The 25012-nt window shown below is 42.6% G+C and overlaps 1 protein-coding gene across 9 annotated transcripts in view; it reads left to right on the top strand.

The window, feature by feature from the left end:
- The first annotated feature begins 3555 nt into the window (after positions 1–3555).
- The window catches only part of LOC148340511 (serine/threonine-protein kinase WNK2), a 34351-nt gene continuing 12894 nt past the window's right edge, over positions 3556–25012 (top strand). For 3 of the 9 annotated variants that reach the window (XM_088289615.1, XM_088289614.1, XM_088289613.1), the window contains exons 1-19: positions 3558–4027; positions 5985–6801; positions 12606–12778; positions 12854–13074; positions 13142–13299; positions 13664–13752; positions 14037–14256; positions 15028–15295; positions 16460–16575; positions 18476–19372; positions 19606–19788; positions 19956–20357; positions 20475–20723; positions 21891–21934; positions 22133–22292; positions 22370–22486; positions 22861–23028; positions 24184–24235; positions 24903–25001. In XM_088289615.1, coding sequence (XP_088145741.1) covers positions 6175–6801; positions 12606–12778; positions 12854–13074; positions 13142–13299; positions 13664–13752; positions 14037–14256; positions 15028–15295; positions 16460–16575; positions 18476–19372; positions 19606–19788; positions 19956–20357; positions 20475–20723; positions 21891–21934; positions 22133–22292; positions 22370–22486; positions 22861–23028; positions 24184–24235; positions 24903–25001 — 4243 coding nt within the window. In that variant the 5' untranslated portion in view covers positions 3558–4027; positions 5985–6174. Of the gene's footprint in view, positions 4028–5984; positions 6802–12605; positions 12779–12853; positions 13075–13141; positions 13300–13663; positions 13753–14036; positions 14257–15027; positions 15296–16459; positions 16576–17303; positions 18125–18475; positions 19373–19605; positions 19789–19955; positions 20358–20474; positions 20724–21890; positions 21935–22132; positions 22293–22369; positions 22487–22860; positions 23029–24183; positions 24236–24902; positions 25002–25012 lie in introns of those variants that run through there. The other 6 variants (XR_015842459.1, XM_088289616.1, XM_088289617.1 and 3 more) reach the window with 6 other exon arrangements.

The raw sequence follows: 25012 nt of genomic DNA, 5'->3' as shown, positions 1-25012 counted from the left end.
CAAATATATTCTAGTGCCTGTGAGTCAACGTTGACTGAGAAAATGCTGCTTGTCGTGAGCTCACAAGGTTGTCATGTCATGTTTGACACTGGCGCTTATCCTGTAAAGAGTCGTGTGGGTTTGGGTGCTGGAGCCGAGCCCAGCTGACTTCGGGCAAAGGGAGGACTACACCCGAAACTGGTCGCCAGACAGTTGCAGGGCACACAGAGCGACGATGAACTGTCACAGAGCGGGAACCAATCACTCGCTGATCACACACAATTCAGTGAAGTGTTCCATTATAAAATCAGCAACTTCACAGGGGTAGTTAGTCTAAACCTTTGCATGACTAATATTTAAAAATAAGTTCTCTACGACAAATCATGAGAGAACAAAAAATATTTACATATATTGAATTAAGAGCTAAGCAACCACATATCATTTGCGTAATGGCAAGGTCTGGTGTTCATTCTTCTGGAGGTACAGTGTTGACTTTTTAATAGTGTGGCCAAAAAGTTAAATATTGGTTACATAGGACCACAATATATTTTCCAACATTCATTTGGAAAAAAGTACATTTGTATTTCATTGTTTATTTTTACTTTTTTTCAATTCATGTTGAACAGATTATGGATTACATCAATGGTGGTCAACATCTTGGTGTCATTTAAATTATGCACAAAAAAACCTGGCTTTTGAACAGTTTGTCAACTTTTTGTCAGAACGTTAGAAATTGCTCAAAATAAACTTAAGTATTGCTCTGAGCAGGACAAATCATTTCAGCGGTTGTAGCCATGAAAATCGACTGAAAGAAAGGACAGGAATGCCGCAGTCTAGTCCAGTCCACCTCAGAGTGGCGCCTCCAATTACGCTGTGCTTTACTTTGAGGCTACTTACCCATATACATGACATGACATGATGTGACATGACATGAACCGAATGCATACATGTGTGTGTTTGTGATGGTGTGGGTGTGTGTGGCGCGTGGAAAGCACTTTGCAAGACACCACTTAAGACATGGTAGAGGAGATATTTATTATTTAACAGCTTGAACATGCTGCCTCTTTAACATGATTAAGAAGCAAATTAACTCGTGTTCCACCATGGATGGAGGGGGGACTTTTACTCGCCCCCCTCCCTTCTACTATTTTCATCCATCAAGTGTAAGAAGTCACCTCTCGTTCACCTCACACTCTGGCCCTCTTCCAGAAAAGGATCGACCTGCGTGTAACTCTCATTTTCAGGATTCTCAGCCGGGCTTTTACTTTTATAACCTTACACGGCATGAGCAAAGTAAACACGCGAGTGCTATCCTGCTATGGCTCTCTCAAAAACTGAAATGTTGACACATGAGAGACAGTTTCCAAAATGCTCTGCATATCCCTGCCTCGCACTTGAACTTTTTGACTTTCTTAGATTTTAGATGAAGTTGAAACTGAGGTTTAGTCGAGGACCTTGTCTGTATCTTCTGCTCGCTCTTAATTAATTACACTGCATGTCATCCAGTGGAGTTCAGTGATGCCCGGCATGTTGTGGCACAATGTGGTTCTGCAGCGAAGGTGCAACTGGATAAGGCACCAAAAAATGTGGCTTGAGAACAAACAAACAAGCGCTGCACACAGGCTGCCTGCGAAAAACGGACCACTCCATTTGGAGGACGTACATTGTCAATGAGAGCAATTGCTCATTTTATTGAGCGTTAAGAGATTCTCATTTTGCAAGTGTAAGCTGAGGGGCGAGTGACCGTCAGTCCGCTGAAGCGTCACTTTTGGTCCTCCCTTTGAGCGCCATCACATCCATCAAAAATTCAATGGAGTTTTTAATTGGATGGCCTGCTGGAGCCTGACCACCTTCTTTGAAAAACCCACATGCAGCTCTTAGTACGAGTCGCATGGCAAATTCAGTTGAAATATCCAATGCGATAGTTGTGCTATTACATCATGGAAAGGTTTTCCTCTTGCCCACTGAAGTGGAAACAAAGTATGATTGAGGTGACTCATGGTAGGCCGTGTGATCTGTCGTGAGTTGCTCAGCTCAAGCTGACGTCACACATGCGGAACACTTTCTTGCACTTCCTTAAATTAAATTTGATTGCATGCTGACCTGACAAGATTATTTTTTACTCAGATCATAGGACCAATATGATGTTTATATTATGCAGCATTTTTTTTGGAAAGAATTCACATTGACCAGAATGAAGTAATATTTGTCGAATTAATGGAAACGTTTCTCCTAAAATTGGTTCATTACATTTCATCGATTGCACGTCAGCATTTTATTCATGAAACCGTGACTTGGATGGTATGATAAACAATTACTTCCCAGCCATGTTTTGAATGCTATGGTGAGAAAGTAATCATTTCTACTGACAGAAACTGTGAGAATAAGATGTATTTCTCTAATGACAGGATCTTTTAGAGTTTGCATTTGCATTAATTGTACGTTTCTTCTTTAAATATGTAGTTAATACCTAGGCCACGGGGTGGCCAGAGAGTGACCGTGGGGTTGTGCCTGCCTTTGTGCAACCCCAATTTCTGGGTAACAACGAGACATTTTGCGAGAGCAGCTCCGAGCTCCCCAACATAAAAAGTAAACAGCATGCCCGTTTTTGGAGTGAACTCTGCTGTGAGGATCAAAAATAAATCTTGGACTTATTTTAGGGGCTTTTATTGGAGCTGCTGTTTCTGTATTTTGTTGTTAAAACATAATGTTTCAATCAAATAGTGTACATTATTTTCAACTGTATTGGCTTGTTTAAAAGGACACCAAAAGAAGAAGGAGTAGTGGGATTCAATTTAGGATAAAAATGGGCAAAGTGGGTTACGAACGGCTATTAAACAAAGTGTGTCGCTTATGACGCCCTTTGGTTGGAATTGTTCATTAAACCAAGACATGCACTATGCCTAGATTTTTCGGAAGCAGTCCTTCGTGTAGGATTATTTTCTGCGACAGAAACACAAAAGAATTTGGCTTAGTTAGCATTTTACAAACAGGCCTGCTGGCTGCCTGCTGTCAGCCCCCGTCTGCCTCCTGAGATTTGAGCACGGTATTTTTGATTTTGTGGAGGTGATCACGTGAGCTCATATTTGATGTCAATAAATCCAAGCTAAAGTGCATAACGATTTTATACTTTCACAGGCTGAAGTGGACATGAGTAGTAATGTGCATTTGCATTTTGGTGGCAATCGGTCGCCGTTTTAGACAACAGAACTGACAAAGTGAGCAATATTACAACGCTTGCTTCCCTGTTGTGACATTTATCTCTGAAACTGGAAAAAAATAACAAGCTGAGCTCCAAAAGGGTGTCTGCCAATTTGTCATAAATCTCATCACAAAAAAAACCTTCACTACAGAGTGTTTTACTGGGGACCATTGTAGTACTGATGACATTTTTACATACAAAATTATTATATAAGTGCCAATGATAAGCTCATAAAAGTGTCCCTTTCATGTAATTTGAATTTCTCACGTAGGTCCACTCACTTTTGTTATGCAGCCTCGTGCACTTTTCCGGCGTGCCACCTGATTGGTCGGCTCGACCGCTCGTTCGTAGGGGCGTGGCCGTGGAGCCTTTAGAGCTGAAGGAACGAGCGTGGGCAGCGTCATCACCTCACACGCCGTTGAAGCTCAACGGACACCTTGAGAAGAAGACAGGAGAGCATGTCCGCGTCGTGTGTCCGTTGACAGGATCTGAAGCAAGTGTTCGCCCATTTTTCGAAAACTGCCAGAGAGGGAGGCGGAGTGATGCGGCGAATTGCGTCGAGGGGCAACGGGAGCATCCAAGCAATAAGAGCATTTCCAGGATTTCTTCCTTCGGTCCGGCCTTGAAACGCATTTCATGTGTCCAAGAAGAAAGCCACAAACGACGAACGTCCAACATGGCCTTCCAAAGTGCCCATTTCTTCGATGATAAACGGCTCATTCAGCTTTAGCGAGCTTGAGTGATGACAATGATGATGATGATGATGATGATGATGATGCCCCCCGCTGTTGGAATCAGCACCTAAAAGCAGGCCGTTGGAGTGCTATCGTGCCTTTTGGGACCAAGGTAAGTTAAATTGCAGCTTGCTCGCATTTTTTTCTGGGTTCGTCAACATGACATGAAGACTGTCAGAAATGTGTTGGTTTGGTTCAAATGGGCTGTCTAATATTGCCCATTCAGCCTCCGCCCTGCCAAGAAGGCAAGGGTGCAATCTTGTGCTTAAGCTAACAAATGAGAAACGTGCTGCAAGGCTCTTTTATTTTCCAACCGGCACTTAGCCAAAACACATTTTTATGTACATTAAAAAAAATGGCATGGCACTCTATCAAACCAAAACATAAGACAAAGTGGACTGACATATAAATTGTGTATTTTCCACCATTTAAAGGAAGATCCTTTTGTTGTTGTGCCTCGCACTATTTGACCTTTGACATGAACAAAGATCAAGTATTTATAGTGAATAAATCCTGTTTTTGTCCAGTTAAGTGAAATTGGATCATTTCTATGTTACACTCGTGCAGTGGTTCGCAAACTTTATTGACGTAGCATAGCGAGGCACATATCTTACTTTCGAAACACCTCACGGGCCTCCGCCCAAAAAAAGCTTCAACAAGTACATGTCATGAAATAAAGCTGATCGCGCCTCAGTTTACTTGCAGTGTAAAATGTGGCCCTCTTGGATGAAATGCTTGAGGCAAGTCATGAATGATTCTGTTGCATGAATGGCAGCCGGTGGTGAATTGATGATATTGTAACGCATGCGTATGTGGCGAAGGATGACACCGTCGCTGATGCTCATCACATTTCTTCATTCCCACGAGGGATAACAGAATGCACATTCTTTCAAGAGCTGCTATCGGCCACAACTCGCGCCCAGTCACATCACACGCGTGCGCACTGACTCACTGTCTTGAACAAATGCCCAACTTTTAAATGTTCCTTTTGACCTTTCATCGGTAATGTTGTTCCTCCACCTCTGGAGACTTCACGGCCACACTCGCAACACAACAAATGCAAACAAAGAGCAACCACGAGCTTGATTCACGACAGCTCTTAACAATGTGCACTGCAAAGCATGCTGGGTATTACACAGGTTTACCAGGACTAGAAATATGATTCTCAAAGTGTGGTCTTTATGCTACACGTGCCCACTTTAGTCCTATGCCAAACAATCCCTGTCCAAGTTCAGTTCCGTTTAGTACAGCACATTTGATTGTGATCTTTAAGAAATGTGTGTTTTAAACCATTTATTTAAGTGAAATTTATGTGCCTTACATTTGAACTCATTCACTGCCAAACATTTTCAGCAAAGCCAAACCCATATTTTCAGGTGTCGGAGCATTTTGACTCAAGGGCCACAACATATTGTGTTCAATTATTTATACAACAAATGTACCAAATTAAAAAAAAGAATGCTTTTTTTCACTAGGAAAAAAAGTTTGATTCTACCGTTTTCCTTTCCTTAGTAATCAGCAGTCGAGCAGTTAATTGGGTTGTTAGTTAAGTAACGTACGTTTTCTTTTTTTTTCTTAACTTTTTTTTTTCAATCATTGTGTTAGTGTTCAAACTGTCCATTGTGTTACAGTGTCTAACAACAATATTAAATATACATTTTAGGAATGAAATCTCCGCCTAGTGTTTGAGGAAAACTTTGACATACAACTTATTTTGTTTATTCAGATGTGGTTCCAAAAGTTGGAGACTCTCTGATCGAGTGGAAGAACATTTCTTCATTCTTTCTGTCATTATACATTGGAATAGATAAACGTGGCGTAAATATACGTACTGTATAATATTTGGATCAATTCAGTGAAATTAGATAATTTCCCACAGCACACTGTTTGGGAATGACTGTTGTAAGGTTCGTTGAATTCAGTTACCTGCTTTACAGTCACTATGTTATTCAAAACATTTTGAGGCTTATAGTTGCATATAATTTACTTGTTCAAATTAAGAAGTCAAAGGACTTATTTTCAGTGGATAATGGCCTGACTAAAACCATTTGTCAACGTTTTTGTTACAGATCTTGATATTGGATTCAAGCTGGTGTGTGCCGTCCATGCAAGTGTTGTCAGTGGTGTCAACTGATGTAGACTACCGTGACTTGGTCACCGAGTGGAAGCAGAAGGTGTTGATGTGTGGGCCGCATATTGGCAAATCTTTCCACGGCACGTGTGAGCTGGGAGCCGAAGTGACGGAATTCACGCCTCAGCATGGAGCAGGAAGCTCACCCCAACACAGGAAACGAGGAGCGCTCGCAGGCCAACCAGTCGATTGGCCAGCAGCGTGAGCATCAAATAAGCACCTGTGGAGCCATGCCTGACAAATGCCCGCCGGGCTCAGCCCCAAGAGGTGGCAGCGACCCATCTTCTGCTTATCAGAAGATTGTGCGACAGAGATTCATCAGGAGAAGCTTGTGGTTCTCGGATGCAGACGAGCAGGCCTCAGACGTATCCGAATGTGACGGCCGGCCCTTGAACGGAAACCCCTCAATGGTCGCGGACAGGACGCCAGGCGCGAGCGCCATTATACGGGCGGACTCTGTCGCTGAGAGTCGAGTTGGGCAAAAAGCTCACGCCGAAGAAAGTGGCAGAGCTGCTGAGGAAAAGGGTCAAAGCGGAGTACAAACACCGAACGCCATATGCAATGATGGTGGGAAAATTGCTGTCAAGGCAGCCAGTGAGGAGACGGAGGAAGAGGCAGAGATGAAGGCCGTCTCCACCTCTCCGGGAGGACGCTTCCTTAAATTCGACATCGAGCTTGGGAGAGGCTCCTTCAAGACAGTCTACAAGGGTCTGGACACTGAAACCTGGGTGGAGGTTGCCTGGTGTGAGCTGCAGGTAAACTCTAATAACCAGCCCAGTCTTGTCTGCCGCTTGGCCATCAGGAGTGAAAAGTTATGCGCCATATGATAAACCGCTGCATTTTGTGGCCACCAAGCCATGCAACGAATAGCAAAAAAGCAAGTTACTGATCCCTCTAAAAATGTTTAGAATTTCCTTTGTGCATGGTTTAAACCGCACTATGATCCAAAATATAATTTCAAACTCATCTTAGTACATTGCTCTTATAAAATACAGAGGATCGCCATAATAATATCATAACCACTGACCCACTCCCTGGTAACTTGCAAATGATCAAACTTCAAATTGTCAGTGTTTTGCAGTGAAACCAAATCAGCGACCGTCATTAGACATTAATCAGCAATGCTAAGTGTACGAAATGTTTTGCGCTTTTCCTTAGTCAGACTGGCAAATCACCCACTTAACCGGCACAAAGGAATGAACTAACAATTATTTCAATGCTTTGGGGAATGGAGTTGGATTATCTCTTGGCTTCTCCCTCCCATGAGGCTTACTTGGAGCCCTGCTAATCTTTCAACATTGTGGCTGACGTTTGGAGCCCAAGCTATTCGGCCTTTCCAAGATATTACAAAGTAGCAGTCTTTTGCAACACAAAACACACAAACACTGACAAAAGGTAGAACCTGGCTGACTGATGTTATGGTGGGCATGCTGAATGTTGCAAACGCAAACAGGAAGCGATTTGCTCTATTATTCCTCCCTAGTGACAAATACTAAAACTCCCTTGAGTGGACAGTCAATAAAAGGGTTAAGCAGAAAACAATTGTACAAATGTTTAATTTGAAATCCTGCGTTTAGTAGCAGCACCAAGACACCAGAGCTTTCTGGTTCTATTTGAAAACAGGCTGCCCGTTCAAGGTGGTCATGAGGTATGCAGCTCAAATGCTGAATATTTATGTCCTTGTCTTATCTAAAATGCAAAATACCCTCAACAAACTTTATAATTCTGACATGGGGCAAAAAAATAAATACATTCTAGGGCAGTATCATATTTGAATGATTATGGCATGCCCAATTTGGCAACTTGTTTTTCCTAACCGAATCTATTTCGCTGTTCTTTTACCTTCCTATATTGGTCAAATGTCTGCATTGGTCATGTGGTGATTTTTTCATCCTTTCGCTCACTCTACATTTATCACTCCTTTTTTTTTTTTTTGTTCCCATCTCCACTGACTCCCATTCTTACCTTCACCTCCTCTCAGTTTAATTTGACGCTGATATTATATGTCAATATTGGAGAACATCTGAGTTTTTCTTCATTGAGAAAAAACAGTGTGTCGCAAAAGTTCCAGGACCCCTGTTTTGAGAATGTGGACGACATTAAGATGGCCGTGACGATGGAGCTCCTGGAAAACATTTTTGATACACCTTGTATGCAATATCTTGGTCACGTTTGTTGTGTGGTTACTCCGTAGCTCAGAGGTTAATTGTGACCTTTGTGGCGTTTCGGAGTATGGGTGCGTTGCTATCGATGAAATCTGGTTCTGGGCTTGTGATTGCGATGGTGGCAATGATATCATGGCAGGGATTTTATGGCTAAGCCCTCTTAGATTGTTTGCAGGAGATTTTGCCTGGGGAGAGAGAGTGGTTCTCCTGATTCTAGTTTTTGATCGCAACTCTCCTCTTCTTTCTCCCTTTTCCACCAATTCATTTCTCCCTGACCCCAGCAAAGGTTAAGGAAATGGTGGCCTAAACGTTAGGAGATGTGACTTTCCCAAAAGGCCCAAAGTCTCATTCAGACTTCTGTATGTGTGTTTGGCACTAATTTTAGGATTCTTGCTGAAGATTCTGCCAGGAGCAAGCAAGAGTCTCACTACATTGTCTCAGTTCCAAAGTCGTAAATCTGATTGTGAGAGCAAACTGGTAATGAGCATGTCTTTGACAGTTACAGCACCAACAATAAAAGCCAGAAAAACAGTCCTGAGTTGGAAATTCTCGAGTGGCTTGCTGGATGCAGTTTTCGAGGCAATTTGTCACTTGAAGGCCTGGAGGGACATGACATGACCAGTCAGTTCTGGTGGGAGTGGTTGAATGGCGTCTGTGCCCTAGCACAAGAAATGAGGAAAAGCACTTCAAATATATTTGTTGGCAAAAATCACGTCTGCCTTTAGTCGGCGGATTAGGTCTCACTGTAGCCCCCTCGAATTCTAGGAATTCCTTCCATAATCTTATTTGAGCAAGGCTGTTTTGCTGCTTAATCTCGATGTTATAAAGTATTAGCTTGCTCTTTGATACACCTCATTAACCACTTTTTCGTCAAGCTTTATGTTGTAATTATAAAAGTAAAATGTCCGAATGATCCTTGTGAAATAGTCTCTGGTCCACATCAACCTGTGCTGGTCTTGATTTAGATACGGAAGCGCCTTCATAAAAAGTTGATCATTAGAGCAGATGGGTCCAGCTCCCACGCTGTGTATCGCAGCACCACAACTATTCATTGCTAATTATATTATATTGTGTGTGTGTGCGTGTGTGGGTGCGTGTGTCTAGGTGTGTTTTGTTAAGGACATCACCACCAGCTGTCATGCCTTTGCTTCTGCTGGTTACTCAGACCGATGCTGCTTTTTGTCCAAATGAAGCTGCTTCGTCATGAAAACGCCTATAGTGCGGTGTAGTACATTGCGCAAAACAGAATTGATGGGTGACGCTAGGGTTTTCTCCAGGCATTTTGGTGATCCTTTCATATTGAGACGTGAATAAAAGGAGTGAAATATCATACTTTGGCAATTGAGTTTTGAGTTCATAACTAATTGTCTTCTCTCCATTTTGTTGATTAATACTAGTGGATATGCAAATAAGTGCAACAAGTCCTTGTGTGTTCATTTTTTTTATTGAGATTTTGGACCACTAACTGTGGTGAGGTAGTGAAAGATTAACATTTGGATTTTGCTTGAATTTATCTGTGAGTCAAAGCTGGTTTGTGAATCTATGTGGGAATAGTGTTCATTTTGTATTTTAGCAAGCAGGGTCTGGGTCCATGGTCCCGGTGCTATTTCATGGGGAGCGCGGCCTCTCCGAAGGTACTGCTTTATTCCTTTGGTCCCGGGTTCAAATACTGTTCTCTACCTTCATATTTTTAGTTTTTATTACGTTTGCAATTTTCTGCAGCCAGTCGAGACTTGTAAAGGAGACATTTTGTTTCACGTATTTGTTGAAGAATTGAAAAGGTATCCAGTTTGTGACAAATCTGCAGAGAGGGAACACAAAATTACTGGATTGATATTGTCCTAATGGCTACAACAGGAATTGGGAGCAAGTTATGTAATGTGGAAATCAGTTGAACCATAGGCGACACACCAGCCCAGTTTGACGCAGACTTAATGCGTTTTACTCTTTTGTTTTTTTTTTGCCTCAGATATACCGGGATCTGGGAATCATGGTATTGTGTCGTTTTTCCTTCAAATGAAAATTCCAAAACTACATTATTATAATCTTGCTTGATACAACAATTTTGTGTTATTCATTGATCTTGCTCTGTGTTAATATATTATACATGTTTAAATGTTTTTGTATCATTTGTATCAAATTTTAAGTGCTGCAAATGCTATACTGGAATGCATGCCTAAGATGTTGACGTCTGTCTTTGGAGAGTCTCGGTGTCTCACCATGTTGAGCCTACACGTGGCTTCTGAATTATGTAGAAGTTTCACCGTCTGCTGTGAGAGTCGCTCATTGGAGTTTTGTGCGTGTGAGTACATGTCTTTGTGTGTGATGACTGATTGAAGATTTGGGGGAGGGGAAAGAAATTGTGTAAGATGACTTGATTGATTTTAGGAGGAGGCCAAAGCCTCTTTATTGCCTTTATTCAATTTTCTTCATTTTGCTTGCTGCAGCGTCTTCTATGCACTGTACACCCCCTTTTTGGACTTGTGAAGGCTGAGCGTCTTGGGGGTAACCCATGCAGGATGGACCCAGCCAGTCCGCTGTTGCTCAGCTTGCCTCACTCTTTTCTGCAGAGGTGAATTATTCATGACTCTTCAGAAGAGTGCAGTGAAAGTCTCCACCCCCGAGTTCCACACATTCACACATAACCCGATAGGCTGCACGCATACACACAAACACACACGCACGCACATCTCAAACCGAGCTACATTGTCAGGCAGTGTGTTAGAACAGATCATCATCCAATTTGAAATTATTTCTTATTTTCAGATGACCTTGGGTTCTTGCGTGTCACTGAAATTCATTGTGGGGGCTAAATAATTGAATGTCTCTGAGCTTCCAAGTTTTACGTCCATCTCTGTGAGGGTGGGGTCGTGATTATGTAAGCCATGATGGGAAGAAAATGCGGTAAAGCATCGCATGGCGCTACCTGGCGCAATATACGCCTTGCAGGGAATGGGACAGGGTGTAGCTGACAAATTCCTTGCTCCTCGTGCCATATGTGTGCGGGGAATTGCTGGGGATCTCAAAGGGAGTGGCTGCTTTGAGGGGTGCAGAGAGAGAGAGAGGCAGGCTGAATGCAGTGACAGGGGATGGGAGGGCGCCTGAAGGCAGACGATGAGATGGCAAGATATTTTCAAGGAAATGGAGAAAGATGGAACAGATCGATGACACAAAGCCTTTCACTGCAGTGTGCAGAGGGTGTGACCACCCCCAACTGCCAACACACACACACACACACATCCTCGCACCTGTCCGCGCACCATTTGAGCTCTTCTCTCACTTAGTCGCAGTGGATCGAGCACAATCTCAATACAAGATTGGTTTAACAGAGTGGTGTACATTCTGCAAGAAAATATTTGTGCACTCACCTTCTGGATTTACTTGGATTTAATAATATATTTTTTGTTAAATGTGATCAGAAATTTTGGAGTGGGGTGGCCAGTTTGACACAACATGGCCGTTCCATCTCTTCGTGCTTCAGTCAGTGTTTCATGAAATAGATTTCATGAAACAGAACAACAACTATAATCTTCAACATAATCAAGATCAAGTCTAAGTAAAAGGCAACATTTTGCTGAGCTTAATTGACTAGATAATTTCACATTCTTTGCAGTTGCTTTGCTTTGTTGTACTATCTCACAGTCTACTTCGATCTCATGCATTGATCCACTAGCTAACAACCAATCAAAGTGATCCCTTTGCCACACAAGGCATACTCATGACTCATTCTTTCAAATCATTTCTAAAAAACACAATGGCACAAAAAATATCCTAATTCTTCACAATTCGAAATGTTGAGGTTTTATTTTAACTTTTGTCATGTTAGCTCCTGCTTTCGTTGTATGTGCAAGATTGGAACGTGTGCATTTTATTTCATGTAACCATGACTGTGATTGGTTTGATAAATAATGAATGTTGTTTGCCTGCTTTTGCGTGAAAGTAATCATTTTGATTGATATTGACTCTATGACTCAAATGTTATTTACTTGAGACAGATTTTTTTAAAAGTAGGCATTCAGATCAAAACTCTAGATCAAAACAGGATATCATCTTTAAATATGCATTTAATATTGAAAAAAAGAACTCATGGCGCAGTATGAAAGGGTCTAAAAATTGTGAAAATGGCAAAAAACAAAATTCCACTCAGTGTAAGGATGGCCAGGGGGATGACCAGAGAGTGACACAGGGTGTCCTTGGCCACCCCTGGACACTATATAGCTCCGCCCCTGCCTACAGTATGTATGCGTCAAATCACATTTTCTAACCAATTTAAGAGGAAATTTACATGAGCAACCTGACAAGTGGCTGCCATTCTGATTTCTGATTCTGATTTCCAATAATTTGGGTATATGATCTTTATTTTTCCTTCATTGGACTCTGTTCCTTTTTCTCAGGATCGGAAACTGTCAAAAGTGGAACGTCAGCGATTCAAGGAAGAGGCTGAGATGTTAAAAGGTCTTCAACATCCAAACATTGTCCGCTTTTACGACTTTTGGGAGTCGCCGCTCAAAGGAAAGAAGTGCATTGTTTTGGTGACGGAGCTTATGACATCAGGGACATTAAAAACGTGAGTACTGATGAAAACTGGTAACAATCGCCAATATCAGCACACGCACCAACACACTCGCCTTCTCTTGTGCAGCTATCTGAAGCGGTTTAAGGTAATGAAGCCCAAGGTGCTAAGAAGCTGGTGCAGGCAGATCCTGAAAGGCCTTCACTTTCTCCACACCAGAACTCCACCCATAATCCACAGGGACCTCAAGTGCGATAACATCTTCATCACTGGCCCTACAGGCTCCGTCAAGATTGGCGATTTAGGGCTGGCCACACTGAAGGCTGCCTCCTTTGCAAAGAGTGTCATAGGTAAGTCGTCCACTGTGATCCAAGCAGATAAGCATGTGGAAGACGTTTGGATGCACCTCTCGCACAGGCACTCCAGAGTTCATGGCCCCAGAGATGTATGAGGAGCACTACGATGAAGCTGTGGACGTCTACGCTTTCGGCATGTGTATGCTCGAAATGGCCACCTCAGAATATCCCTACTCGGAATGTCAGAATGCTGCGCAGATATATCGCAAAGTCACAAGTGTAAGTGCAAGGCGGGATGCTCAATTTTTATTATTTTTGATTTGAAGAAATCACAATTCACATTCATTGACATGAAAACAATCAGATACATGTCACAAGTGAGCAAAAACATCAGAATTGACCTGGTCTAAATGATGTGCACTATGCACAAACCAGCCGTTGGCATGCAAATGAAAAATTTGAAAATTTAGAATTAAAAGAAGCTAAAAGGAGGTGGAATGACATCCACATTTAGAACATGTCTTACATACAGTATATGACAATTTTTGTATTCTGTTTTGTTTTTGATTGATAAACTCCTAAATGTAGTTTTGACTTCAATGTTTTAATTCCGTGTGTTGAAATTGTTGTCATTTTCATCTAGGGAGTCAAGCCAGCCAGTTACAATAAGGTCATGGATCCTGAAATTAAAGAGATTATTGGGGAGTGTATCTGCCAAAAGAGAGAAGAGCGGTAAGCCATTCTGACATACCGCTACCTTAGATCTCCCAACAATTTTGGTTTTCGCGACAGTCAATGCACAGCCAGTACTGTATCAGGCTGTGTATTGCCGAGCGGCACTGCCGTGACACGGTCACTAGAAAAGAAGGCCAAATACACCGCATGGGCAGCTGCTGTTATTTTTGTGTCCGCCTTTTGATTGTGCTTGCACCTCGGGGCAAGTGTGACTCTCCTAAAGGATAAGAGCCGAAAAGTCCTTTGTGGTTGCGTGTGAACTTGACTGTATCTTCTAACAGATACGCCATCAAAGACCTCCTGAACCACGCCTTTTTTGCCGAGGACACGGGTGTGAGAGTTGAGCTTGCTGAGGAGGACGATGGGCAAAAGACCTCCATAGCCCTCAAACTATGGGTGGAGGACCACAAGAAATTGAAAGGCAAATATAAGGAGAGTGGAGCTATTGAGTTCACCTTTGACCTGGAGAAGGAAGTACCTGAGGTGGTGGCACAAGAGATGGTATGTGAATACATTTTGTTTGGGATTTATGGTGTTTCATTCACAGCTCTTTATTGGTCGTCTTCCTGAAGGGATCATGTAAGCCTGACCGAATGGCTTTTTTCTTGCACACTTTCAAACTTTGCCTTTGGTCCTGTTGGTAATCTTGAGCAAAAAAATACGTTACACAGGATTTCTCAGGATGGCCGAGTGGTCTAAGGCGCTGCGTTCAGGACCCAGTCTCCCCAGGAGGCCTGGGTTCGAATCTCGAATTTCCCTATTGTGGGACTAATAAAGGGCAAATTATTATCTGGCTTCTCATGTGAATAACTCTGACATTGGCATTTATGCTGTCTGTTTCGGGATTAAAGCTCTTGATACTGGATTCTAACGGTGCAATGAGATCAAAGTGCCTTCAAAGAGCCCAAATCTGCGTATGATTGAAACCCAATGTGCATTGGAAGAAAAAAATTGGGGGGGTTATTTAAACCCCCCCAAATTCTTCAACAAACACAGATAAACATACAATATATATAAACATACAGATAAACAACAATATGTGTTTTCTGTGAAAAAGGGGAGGGGCCCACTACAATCAGCAAAATTATGAATATTTCTGTGTTTTGCAACTCTCAAAGTCATCAACACTCATTAATCCTCGCAAGTAATGAGTCTCCTACAGATGTTTTGGTTGTCTTTTTTCGACCAATATTTTGGAGTGCGCCTTTTATGATTAGTATTTGCACACTCTGCAACAACAAAAATTATGAGTCACAACTTTAATTTTTTCAGGTGGAGTCTGGATTCTTCCATGACAGTGATGTGAAGACTGTAGGAAAATCCATTCGGGACCGTGTTGCGCTGATCAAATGGAGACGAGAAAGAATGGCATCGGCTACTCATCAAATGGATGGTGGGAATGCGCTCCCAATGGCCACTTGTCAGGGCGTGGCTTGTCGGGATGCGCATGCAGGACAGCCCTCTTTGCTGGAGCCACAAGCGGACGCCGAGCAGCACAACCAACCTCGGACCCCGCCAGCAAGTTTCACCTCAGTCACATGTAAGACGACAGAAATGAGAGAATAATTATTGTTGAGACACTGAAATCAGATAATTTGAAGTTAAGCAATGGCTCTAAACGTCTACTCAATTATTAAATTAGTTGTAGATTAATTTGATAATTAGTTATCAATTAATTAATTTTGACACCTCTACAAAGAGACAATGGACACATTTTTGGTTCTAAAGACCGCCACAATGAATTGGAAATGATGACAAGATGTTCTTTAGGTGCAGATTTTGTGCTTGATTTTTAGGGTATTTACAATTCACATCAACTCAACGCTGCTGTCGGAATGACAACAGTTTGTTTGTTTGTGCATCCCACTTTTGAAGGGAGCAAAAGTAATGGGTCAAATGAGCAATCCCAAATCAAGCTCTTGATTTTTGGAATACAGGTTTCAAATCCTTTGCGGTGATATACACCCTGGAGTGTGGAACTCATCAACAACATCAGCTGATGCTGATTTTCATTCCTAGTGATGCTGTGCCTTCACTTCCTTCTTATTTGTATTTGGGACATTTCCTCTTCACATTTATTTCTTCATCTTTGAAATGCATGCTCACTTGGATTCATTACAGCCATTACATTGCGTTACTTTGGTTGCTTTCGTTTCGTTTCGCAGCCACATCATTAAATAATAATTGGCAACGATACAAGCCCACGTGGCGATGGAACAGCTGAGCATCCAATTGGCCCATTGCTTTTGCTCGATTCAAAAGTGGGAGGCATAGACATATGCAAACTGTTATCATTCCCACAGCTGCATTTTCCTGATTTGGATGACAATACACTCAAAGTAAAGCTGAGAGTCTGCAGTTACAAGCACAGCCCTTTGGTTTCATTTCAAATCCATTGTGGTGGCATTTAGAGCTAAAAAGATTATAATTGTGTCCATGTCTCAAGGACTGGTGGAGCTAGAGGGGGAGCTGCAGGCGCACTGCCTTGATAAAATATGTTTGGACCCCCCATAGGTGCCAGGCTAGATAAATGACCTTTTGATAGTTTATGATTTTTTTTCTGGGATTGCTTTTCTACATTGCGAAATCCAAGCTCCGCCATTGGTCTCAAGGCCACATGTGCTAATAATTTTGTTGCCCATGTTCGTTAGACTAGCATAACCTTTGCCCGTTTTATGATTGGATCATTTTTGTGTCTCTATAGCAGATGGCACTTTTGACAGTGGCAAGGGCTCCACTGTATACTCGGACTCTCACAGCAGCCAGCAGAGTGTCCTCTATCAGTCCCTGCTAGAGCCCATCACTATGGCAACACAGCAGGTTTGTATTTGGAAGTTGACTTGCACATTCATTCAGATATGCTTTTTAGGGCTGCAGCTATAGAATTTTTTGGTATTCACGAATCCAACAGAAAAGTCCATCAAATAATCAAATATTATGATTTAATAAAAATAAATATTTTTACTTGGTTAACAATTATTAATACACGAGAGAATATATAACACATTTCACTTAACATTCAATGACCTATTGGTCATCGTTTTTATATAACATGTTTCCTCTAAATTTAAACTGAATATCAACAAACTATTTTCTTTAGAAACCTTTGTAAATTATATTTTGGCTATTATATGAAGTAAAGTCAGAATCTCAGTGCCAATTTTTGCTGGCTAAAACGGCACATTTGAGTACCGGGAGATTTAAATTAAAAAAAAAAACATACATTAAAAAAAAAACTAAAGTTGCATTTTACTCCTTTATTGAATTGGAAAAATTCAAAAACTCCACTTGAGAATGAACTTTTCTTTCCGTACTGTCCCAATCCTGTTAAAGGTTAAATTGACTCCCATTCCATGGGCATCCCCCAAAAAATGACAACCTCTACAGTAGTACAAAGTAAACCTTATCTTTTTGTATTTTTCCAAGAAGTAATCATTTTTCTCCACATGCCCATGACTTTAAGTCTTTAACTGTTTGTGTTTGTTTTGTTTTACCTAAGGACAAACCAAAGTCCAAATTCTCAAAGTGTGGTTTTCATTGGACAACAGCTTTTGTTGTTCATTGAGTGTGACTTAGCTGTGTTGTCTTTGTGAACTGCTAATTGTGATGAACATGTGTTTTGCCTTTTGGTTCGCTTCCCAATCAGTGGCAGCCAGGTCACTCTTGTGAAATGGCCGAAGTGTGCAGGGTAGCGTTGAACCCGGAACGTGGTACTTGTTTTGGAGTTGGGGTTCGCAGAGGAAGCGCTCCCGTTATTGATGCATACAATGTCGAGCCTGTAGCTCAACTTTGTGCCTCTAAACTCTCCCTGAGATGCGTCAGTCCCACAAATCAACAGGAACATCACGCCGAAGCGTCCCGACTTGTTCGACCATTGTTCTCGGACACCATTGGAGGTGGGAATGTGACACTTCCTTCGACAAGGGTCCGCAGACATTCTGACATCAGCGGTCTCCTCAGTTTAACGTCTGGTCATAGCAACCAGCACCAGGGAGTAGTTGGACGCTTCGCATCTTCTGATGTGCCACACTGCCCATATGAGTCCAAAAGCACACTGTTCTCAGTGGGAACGACGCCTTGCCCTGCTCTAGGACATCATAAAGGTTCAAGTGATTATCCAGATTTCCTTCTGCTGCAGAAGTCCCTGTTAAATATTATCAATCAAAAAGGAGCACCATGTCGTATTGCGTCTGCCCAGCTCACTTCCGTTCAGTCCTCAGCTTCCCATAGGAATCCCTTTGCTACCCCAGATGGGAAACTGAAGAATCATCTTCTGAGGGGCACTTTGTGTGGGGATAAGGAACCCCTCCATGTCTGCGGGGATAGATCCTTTGCACGAGAGCAGCACATTGCCCCAGCGATTGGAGCGGTATGTCAAAGTAGTAGACTCGCTGATTTCTTCCCAGAAATCCGATCCTCCTTCTGGGTTTGGCTTGCTGCTTAGGCTCCCATAGCTGAAATCTAATCTTCAAAAGGATAATAAGCCTGCTTATAATAAAGAAAAATGCTTGTTGTTGATTCTCTAACAGGTTATATCTACTTGCTGATTAACTGTCACTGCTTTTCTCTCGAATCCACACAGATGATAACAACTTTCTGTTTTGCCTTACTGGCTCCTTGAAGTAGTTTTAGTTGGCTTGCATTGTCTTTGTACACTTGTGACCATGAATGTCCTGAAGAAAATTGAATTTATGGTAGCTCCCTGCTTTTGTTTCTGTAGGCCTGTTCTGTGGGTCACCAGAATCAAGCAACAGAGCACACACCTCACCAATACATCCAGCCTGCTTCACCGTTTGCATGTCAGCCCAGTGCCGCAACCCTAAGTCAGCCCAGTTCATGCTCAGTCAACCCCCATCCTGCAGTCAGCGATTGCTACCCACCTGCGGCGCAGTGTTATCAGACACAAGGTCGCCAACCACAGCTAGCAACTTTGAACTGTGTCGCTTCGATCCAGCAGCAGACGTACACAGTGTCAGGTTATCAGCAACAGACGGCAGCCACCAGCACGACTCGACCGGCACAGCAGCTGGAACCTCTTACGTGTGCGTCTTCAACTATGACGGCCATGGCCCAGTGTCATTTGACACACGCTTCCAGTAGTGCTGTCTTGCTTCCAGCTGGAGCCCAAACTGGTCTGAGTTCTTCTGCATCACTACTTATTAGCCAGCAGATGCCCGTTCAACAAGAGCACCAACAATGCATGATGCCGCAAACGCAAAATGGGCTTCAGGCTTGCATTCAGACGCAACTCCAGCACGGCCATGAGGCAATGCAGAGCGTACACCAACAAATCACATCACAGCCTCCTCACCATTCACAAAGTCAACAGGAAGCAATTTCCTCTGCTCCCCAGCAGCAAATCCGCCATATCGCGCAGGTAGCCGTTCCACAATCCAGCCAGGATGCACCCCAGTGTGAAGTCCAACAGGATCAGACTGCAGCCACAAATCACCAGTATTCTACTGCCAGCTTACCTGACGTCAGCTTTGCACATTCGGCCGTCAATGCCGTTCCTCCTCCGAGTCCATACCTGCCTGGGAAGTCATCTACTACGCCACAGACCTGTGGAGGAGTTCCCCATGCCCCACATAGCCAGGCTACTCACCTGACACAAAAGGTGAACTTTCAACCATTTTCATAACTAAAACAGTGACTGGTCCATTTGAATCCAAATGTGTCCATACTGTTTTGTTTGTGTACTGTCTTCAAGTTGGAAATTAGTTTTGTTCATGAGGTCTCATCCTGCTAATTATCAATCATGCATTTCGTTTTCAAATGTTAGTGGCGCACAGTACTGTACATCAGCAGGTGTCCTTTCACAGTCTTTTTGTTTTTCTTCATGTTCTGCAGAGTGTAATTGGCTTGGTTGGACAGGATTGCTCGAACCAGGGAGCGACCCCCCCATACTCAGCGTGCAGTTTCCCAGCTCAGACCATTTGCATTCAGCAGCCACTCGGTGAACAAGATGTCCATCAGCGGCCACAGCCGCTGCAGATTTCGACCTCGCTACCACCAGTAGCTCTCTCATCGCAGGTAGGCAACTCCACCGCTTTCATGTGGTTCCTCGCCTGTTTGTGTTGCTTCTTTAGTGAATTCCCGGCTTTCAAACGTGTACAACTAAAAATGTCATTTCTTCTGTAGAAAATATGATTTGCTTCGTTCCATTCTCTTTTTGTTTTCTTCTTGACTTTCGTTCACAGTACCCGTCTGTCCAGGTGATGGCAGCTGTTACTGACTGTGAATCCTCCTACCCTCACTCACACACTGCCCCTCACTCTTCAGCATCTTCTTTTCTCAACCATGTCTTCCTTTCTCCCGGACATACTCACCCCGTAATCCCTGCTGTCTCTCCACTCTCCCCAATTATCATTGAAAATGTGTTAGTTACATCCGTCCCAGTGGTGCTCACAGCTCCCCCTTCACCTGTGCTGGCTCAAATGCCGCTACATGTATCTCCAAATGCTCAAATTGCTGTTGCTCGGCAGCAGGTTGTCCGTGATGACGCCTTTTACTCAGAACCCTCATTTGCACATCCCATATACACACATGCTGCCCTCTCCCCCAACACACTCCCGCCCACGAATGGCAGCGCTCTCACGCAGGTAAATGATAACAGCGAAGTGCTGAATTTACCAAAAAGTGGTACTGTGGGTGTGTATGTGTGTGAGCTTCAGTTTGTTGTACATGGTCCTAAATGTTTTTTTTCTTCTTTCCCTCAGAAGTTGATTGCAGGCAACTCCGACCTTGTCCACATGAACCTTCTCACGCAGCCTGCACAGAGTAACTCAGACCAGAGCACGGTTGTCGCCGCTGGCCAATCGGAGAAGAAGGAAATTCTGAGCCACGTTCCACCTCTTCATCCCCCCGAGTCTCAGAGGGCTTCTTGTGGCTTTGCAAGTTCCAGTCTGACACAGCAGCAGTTCAATGTTGTCACGGAAGAAGCAGGTCCAGCTGAGGCCAACACTGACGTAAAGTTCTAGATTTTTCTCATTCCTGCACGTTAAAGTTTAGCTAATAGTATGTTTTATATGGTATGGTTAATGTTCTTCATATGGGTGCACCGTAAGGGCAACGATTTTGGAATACACCCTCAAATGGAATCGGCCACATTCATCTGTGAACAGCAATGTGACGAGTGGCCGCCATCTTTGTGGAATTTTCAGAAAAACATGGAATTGGCACTTCAAATGCGAGTTTAAATCCTCCACAACATATGAATTGAGGGAAAATGTACAATTGCTGAGATATGTTGTAAAGCTATCAGACTAATTCTAATTCGAAGGCGTTTTTGGACCACACTTTTTATAGGCCATTTTTATCCCCCACACAAAAAAAAAAACTATTTCTCCGGAGCCCATCATCTAGTTTACAAAATTCTTGTTTTTACTTGGGTTGAAGTGGCCTTTCCAACACAGATGCCGCATTTTGACAGACTAAATCTTTGTTACATTGCTAATTCTGGTTATTCAGGAGTCTGGACCGATGATTGCGGATGCTGGAACTCCTGTACTTATTCCCTATTCCCTAATCCCTACAAAGGAATTTTTTGTCAACATTTTCAGGAACTATCTAGTTCCAGAAGTCTAACCAGACACAGCATTTTGACAGACTCAGTCATTTTGGGAAAATGTCACATCGCTGGTGTCACAAGGCTGTTGTGGAGCTGAGCCTAGATGATTGTGGTGAAGGCGGAGTTGAAATCCACAAGCGGGATACGAGTATATGTTCCATTGCAGTATTCAATGGAATGCTAGTTTTATAGAGTTTACACTTGTGAGTGATCTGTAAAGGGTCCACTAGTAGGTTAGTAATGCTTTTGAGGCAGGACAGAGCCAGAAGCGTGCTGCCACCTCGCATGTGTCCAAATTTTAATGAGCATTTTAGCCAGTTGGTCAGCATTGTACATTTAGACAGGCACTGAGTTTTGGGATGTGGACATTAAGGCGACTACGCAAACAATTTTTTTAGCCATATTCTAGTATATGAGGGTCGGTAATAAAAAATATAGCCAGCAAATGGGAGCTCATGTAGTTTCTCCCAAGACTATTGAATTGAAGTTGATTACACTGCACTGCAACACACAGTCTTGATTCTATTTTGTGGGAGTTTATTTCTGGATTTTCTCCTGTCTGTAGGATCAGGCTGTCGAAAAACACACTGGTGGACAAAGCTATGAGAGGTACCAATAAATATTTTTCTCCATCTGACACATTTGCTCAACAGAAGCCACTAATTAGCGATTTTGTTTTCGTCAGAATTCCTTAATTGCAGATATCTTACAATTTTCTTCAATAAAAGACAATAAATTAAAGAGATCTTTGCCAGAACCAATCAATCAACCAACCAATCTCTTGCCTTTCTTTTTTCTTCAAACCAGTGTCAACTCTGATGCCACGTCAGGGAAGGAGATGAGTGATGGCTATGAGGGGACACATGGAGGTAAAGGCCAGGGTAGAATCCGCAAACACCATCGCAGGTCAACACGCACTCGCTCGCGCCAAGAGAAGATTAGCAGGCCAAAGCTCAGCATGCTAAACGTGCGTTGCGCAAAATCATCTTCCAGTAGCCACGTCTTGTTCGCAGTAACCGTAAAGACGTTTTCCTCGGATTGCAGGTATGCAACACGGGGGATAAGATGGTGGAGTGCCAACTGGAAACGCACAATCACAAAATGGTCACATTTAAATTTGACCTGGATGGAGACGCTCCTGAAGAGATCGCAACTTACATGGTATGTTCCGAGCACATTGCTACGCATGTACGGTATATCAGGGACGGCCGTCATACTTCCCTGCATCAACTGGATCCGCTTTAATATTGCAATCATGTATTTGTTTTCTTCTCTAAAATTGGGGAATAAAAATGTATGGATTCTACTTATCAGTTGATCTAATTAAACTATACAGTACATTAATTGATCCTTTGAGTAATTTAAATTTAATTCATTATCAATAGGAAGATGCCTCATTTATTATTTTGTTATTAATACAAACTATTTTATAGAACCAATGTAATCTCTGAACGAATTGGCCTAATTGTTGTATTTAAAAATACACATGGCGAAATATTTCCATTCATGTTTTTTTTAACCAACCATCCTCTCAGGTGGAGAATGATTTCATCCTACACTTAGAGAAAGAAATATTCATTGAGCAGCTCAAGGACATCGTTGACAAGGCTGAGGAGTTGTTGAGTGAAGACACTGAGGCAGAGAGAAGTTCCGACCAGACGAGCAGTCCCACGAATGAAGGAGCTGGCACGATGCTAGTGGAGGTGAGACGAGCACTAACGCCATAAGGTTTTATTCGATTGGCATGCAGAAGACTAGTTGGCCCCCTGATGGAGTCTCAGAGACTTCTCCTGGAGACTTGACACGTCGCCAGAGAGTCGTGGGGAACTTTAACCATGTTTTTTTTTCTGGAGACCTTTAGTAAAAGATTTTTGGGAGATGTCGGCAAAACTGGGGACTGACTGGGGAGACATCTTTGCAAGGTCTCAGAGACTAAGAAGATGTCTCCGCTATTTTGTGGCACTGTCTGTGTGACGATGCTTGAGACATTAGCTGAGCCCACACTGGTCTTCTATAATAAAGTGAGACACCGTCACTAAGTTCAAGACACCTTCACTCAGATCTTGATATATGAAAAGCGAACGATTTTTTTAGTTGTACTATTGACTGGGAGAGGTCACAGAGACGTCACAGTGATTCACGGTCAAATTGGTCTCTTCCAGACGTCGCCCTGGTGAGAGTGCAAGCAATATTTTGGTCTCCTAAGTCGCCTGTCAACACCAGTGTGATAGGCCCCATAAAAGACGGATGCTTCTTTTTTGTTTATGCCTGATATGCTCGCAAATATTTTTTAACATGACATGCAGCAATAAAAAAAAAAATTGGCACTTGTTTTCATATGGATCAATATCACAAAAACATGCCTTTGGTGTTTGCATTAAAAACACTGTCATGTATTTTCATAATTATGCACGTCACTGAAATTGTAGTCCACTCTGTCATCATGGGCCAGCTATCCTCTATTTTGGAAAATCACGACCAGCATTTTGTCTTCCTGACACTGAAACACTTAGTACTTGCAGATCTTTGTAAGGGGATGAGGATTGGGCCTTCACGCGAAGAGTGAAAATCCATCTGTAATTGATGCCTATTATAATTGCAGGCATAACCATCTCTCCACCGCTGACAATCTTGTGCCACTGCACAGACTGACCTGTGCAAGGCAGCAATGTGCCAAAGGGCATCCAAGTTGCGGTACAGTACATGTGGTAGTAGCAAAGAAGTTGGAAGGAATAGGGAGAGCTAGTCTTTAGCAAAACGCCTTTCTGGTGAAATCTGGTCAGATGGGACTCACAATCAGCCCGTTTATCTTTGTGTATCAGCGTTAAATGTGATTTGCATTAATTTCTTCTTTTCAGGGAATGAAGTCTTGTGCCCCCAGCACGCCACAACTCGTCTACCAACAAAATGGTGAGACATTTGCCAGCATGTATGGCGCAAGAATTTACAGTCGGGTTTCAGTTTTACATAAACTCACTTAACAGCACACTCACCTCACGTATCTGCACTCTCACATGCCTTTAAGGCTTCAATATTTACATACAACATCCTACTACACATGTAGTTGGAACTAAGTTTTTTTTTTTTTTTTTTAATTCAATTTTATTAAGAAACAGTGAGCGTGAGTCCACTTTGTTTGGCCTAAATTTCAATCACCATGGATAGAGAGTGGTTAATCTTTACACCCTGGTTTATATAACTGAAACCAACAAAAGTCATTTTGAAAGTTAGAAAAATAATAATCCATAACGCATTTTCCCACATGTTTGGGATTTTTTTTATGGTGCAATGAAACCAAGGTTGAACTTAATTCCAAAAAGTGAAGTATGTTTGGCGCAAACAGCAGTGCTCATCACTCAAAGGAAACCAGAACTACGCTGAGTCCTGTGAGATATGGACGCTATTTTTATTTTATTTACACATTTTGACTTCTGCATGCCATAAATCAACATTAATGATGGAAAAGGTTTAGAATTGTTCTCATTTTTTAGATCATAGAAGCCTAGCATTTCAGAATAGGTGTTTAGACATTTCTATGCACTTTATACCATAATGTGTTCCATTGTGTCCTTGGCAGTCCTTCACACCGGCAAGCGCTGGTTTATAATCTGCCCAGTGGCCGAGGTGCCGGTTCAAGACCACGATAAGACTCTGTGTCACAGCTCAACTGACCGGGGTACGTATGGC

This window comes from Idiotropiscis lumnitzeri, chromosome 3 (genome assembly GCF_059441095.1).
Source record: "Idiotropiscis lumnitzeri isolate Australia: NSW breed Sydney's pygmy pipehorse chromosome 3, RoL_Ilum_1.0, whole genome shotgun sequence".
Classification (NCBI taxonomy): Eukaryota; Metazoa; Chordata; class Actinopteri; order Syngnathiformes; family Syngnathidae; genus Idiotropiscis; species Idiotropiscis lumnitzeri.
Note: the sequence above shows the minus strand (reverse complement) of the source record. Positions and strands in the feature narration are given on the sequence as shown.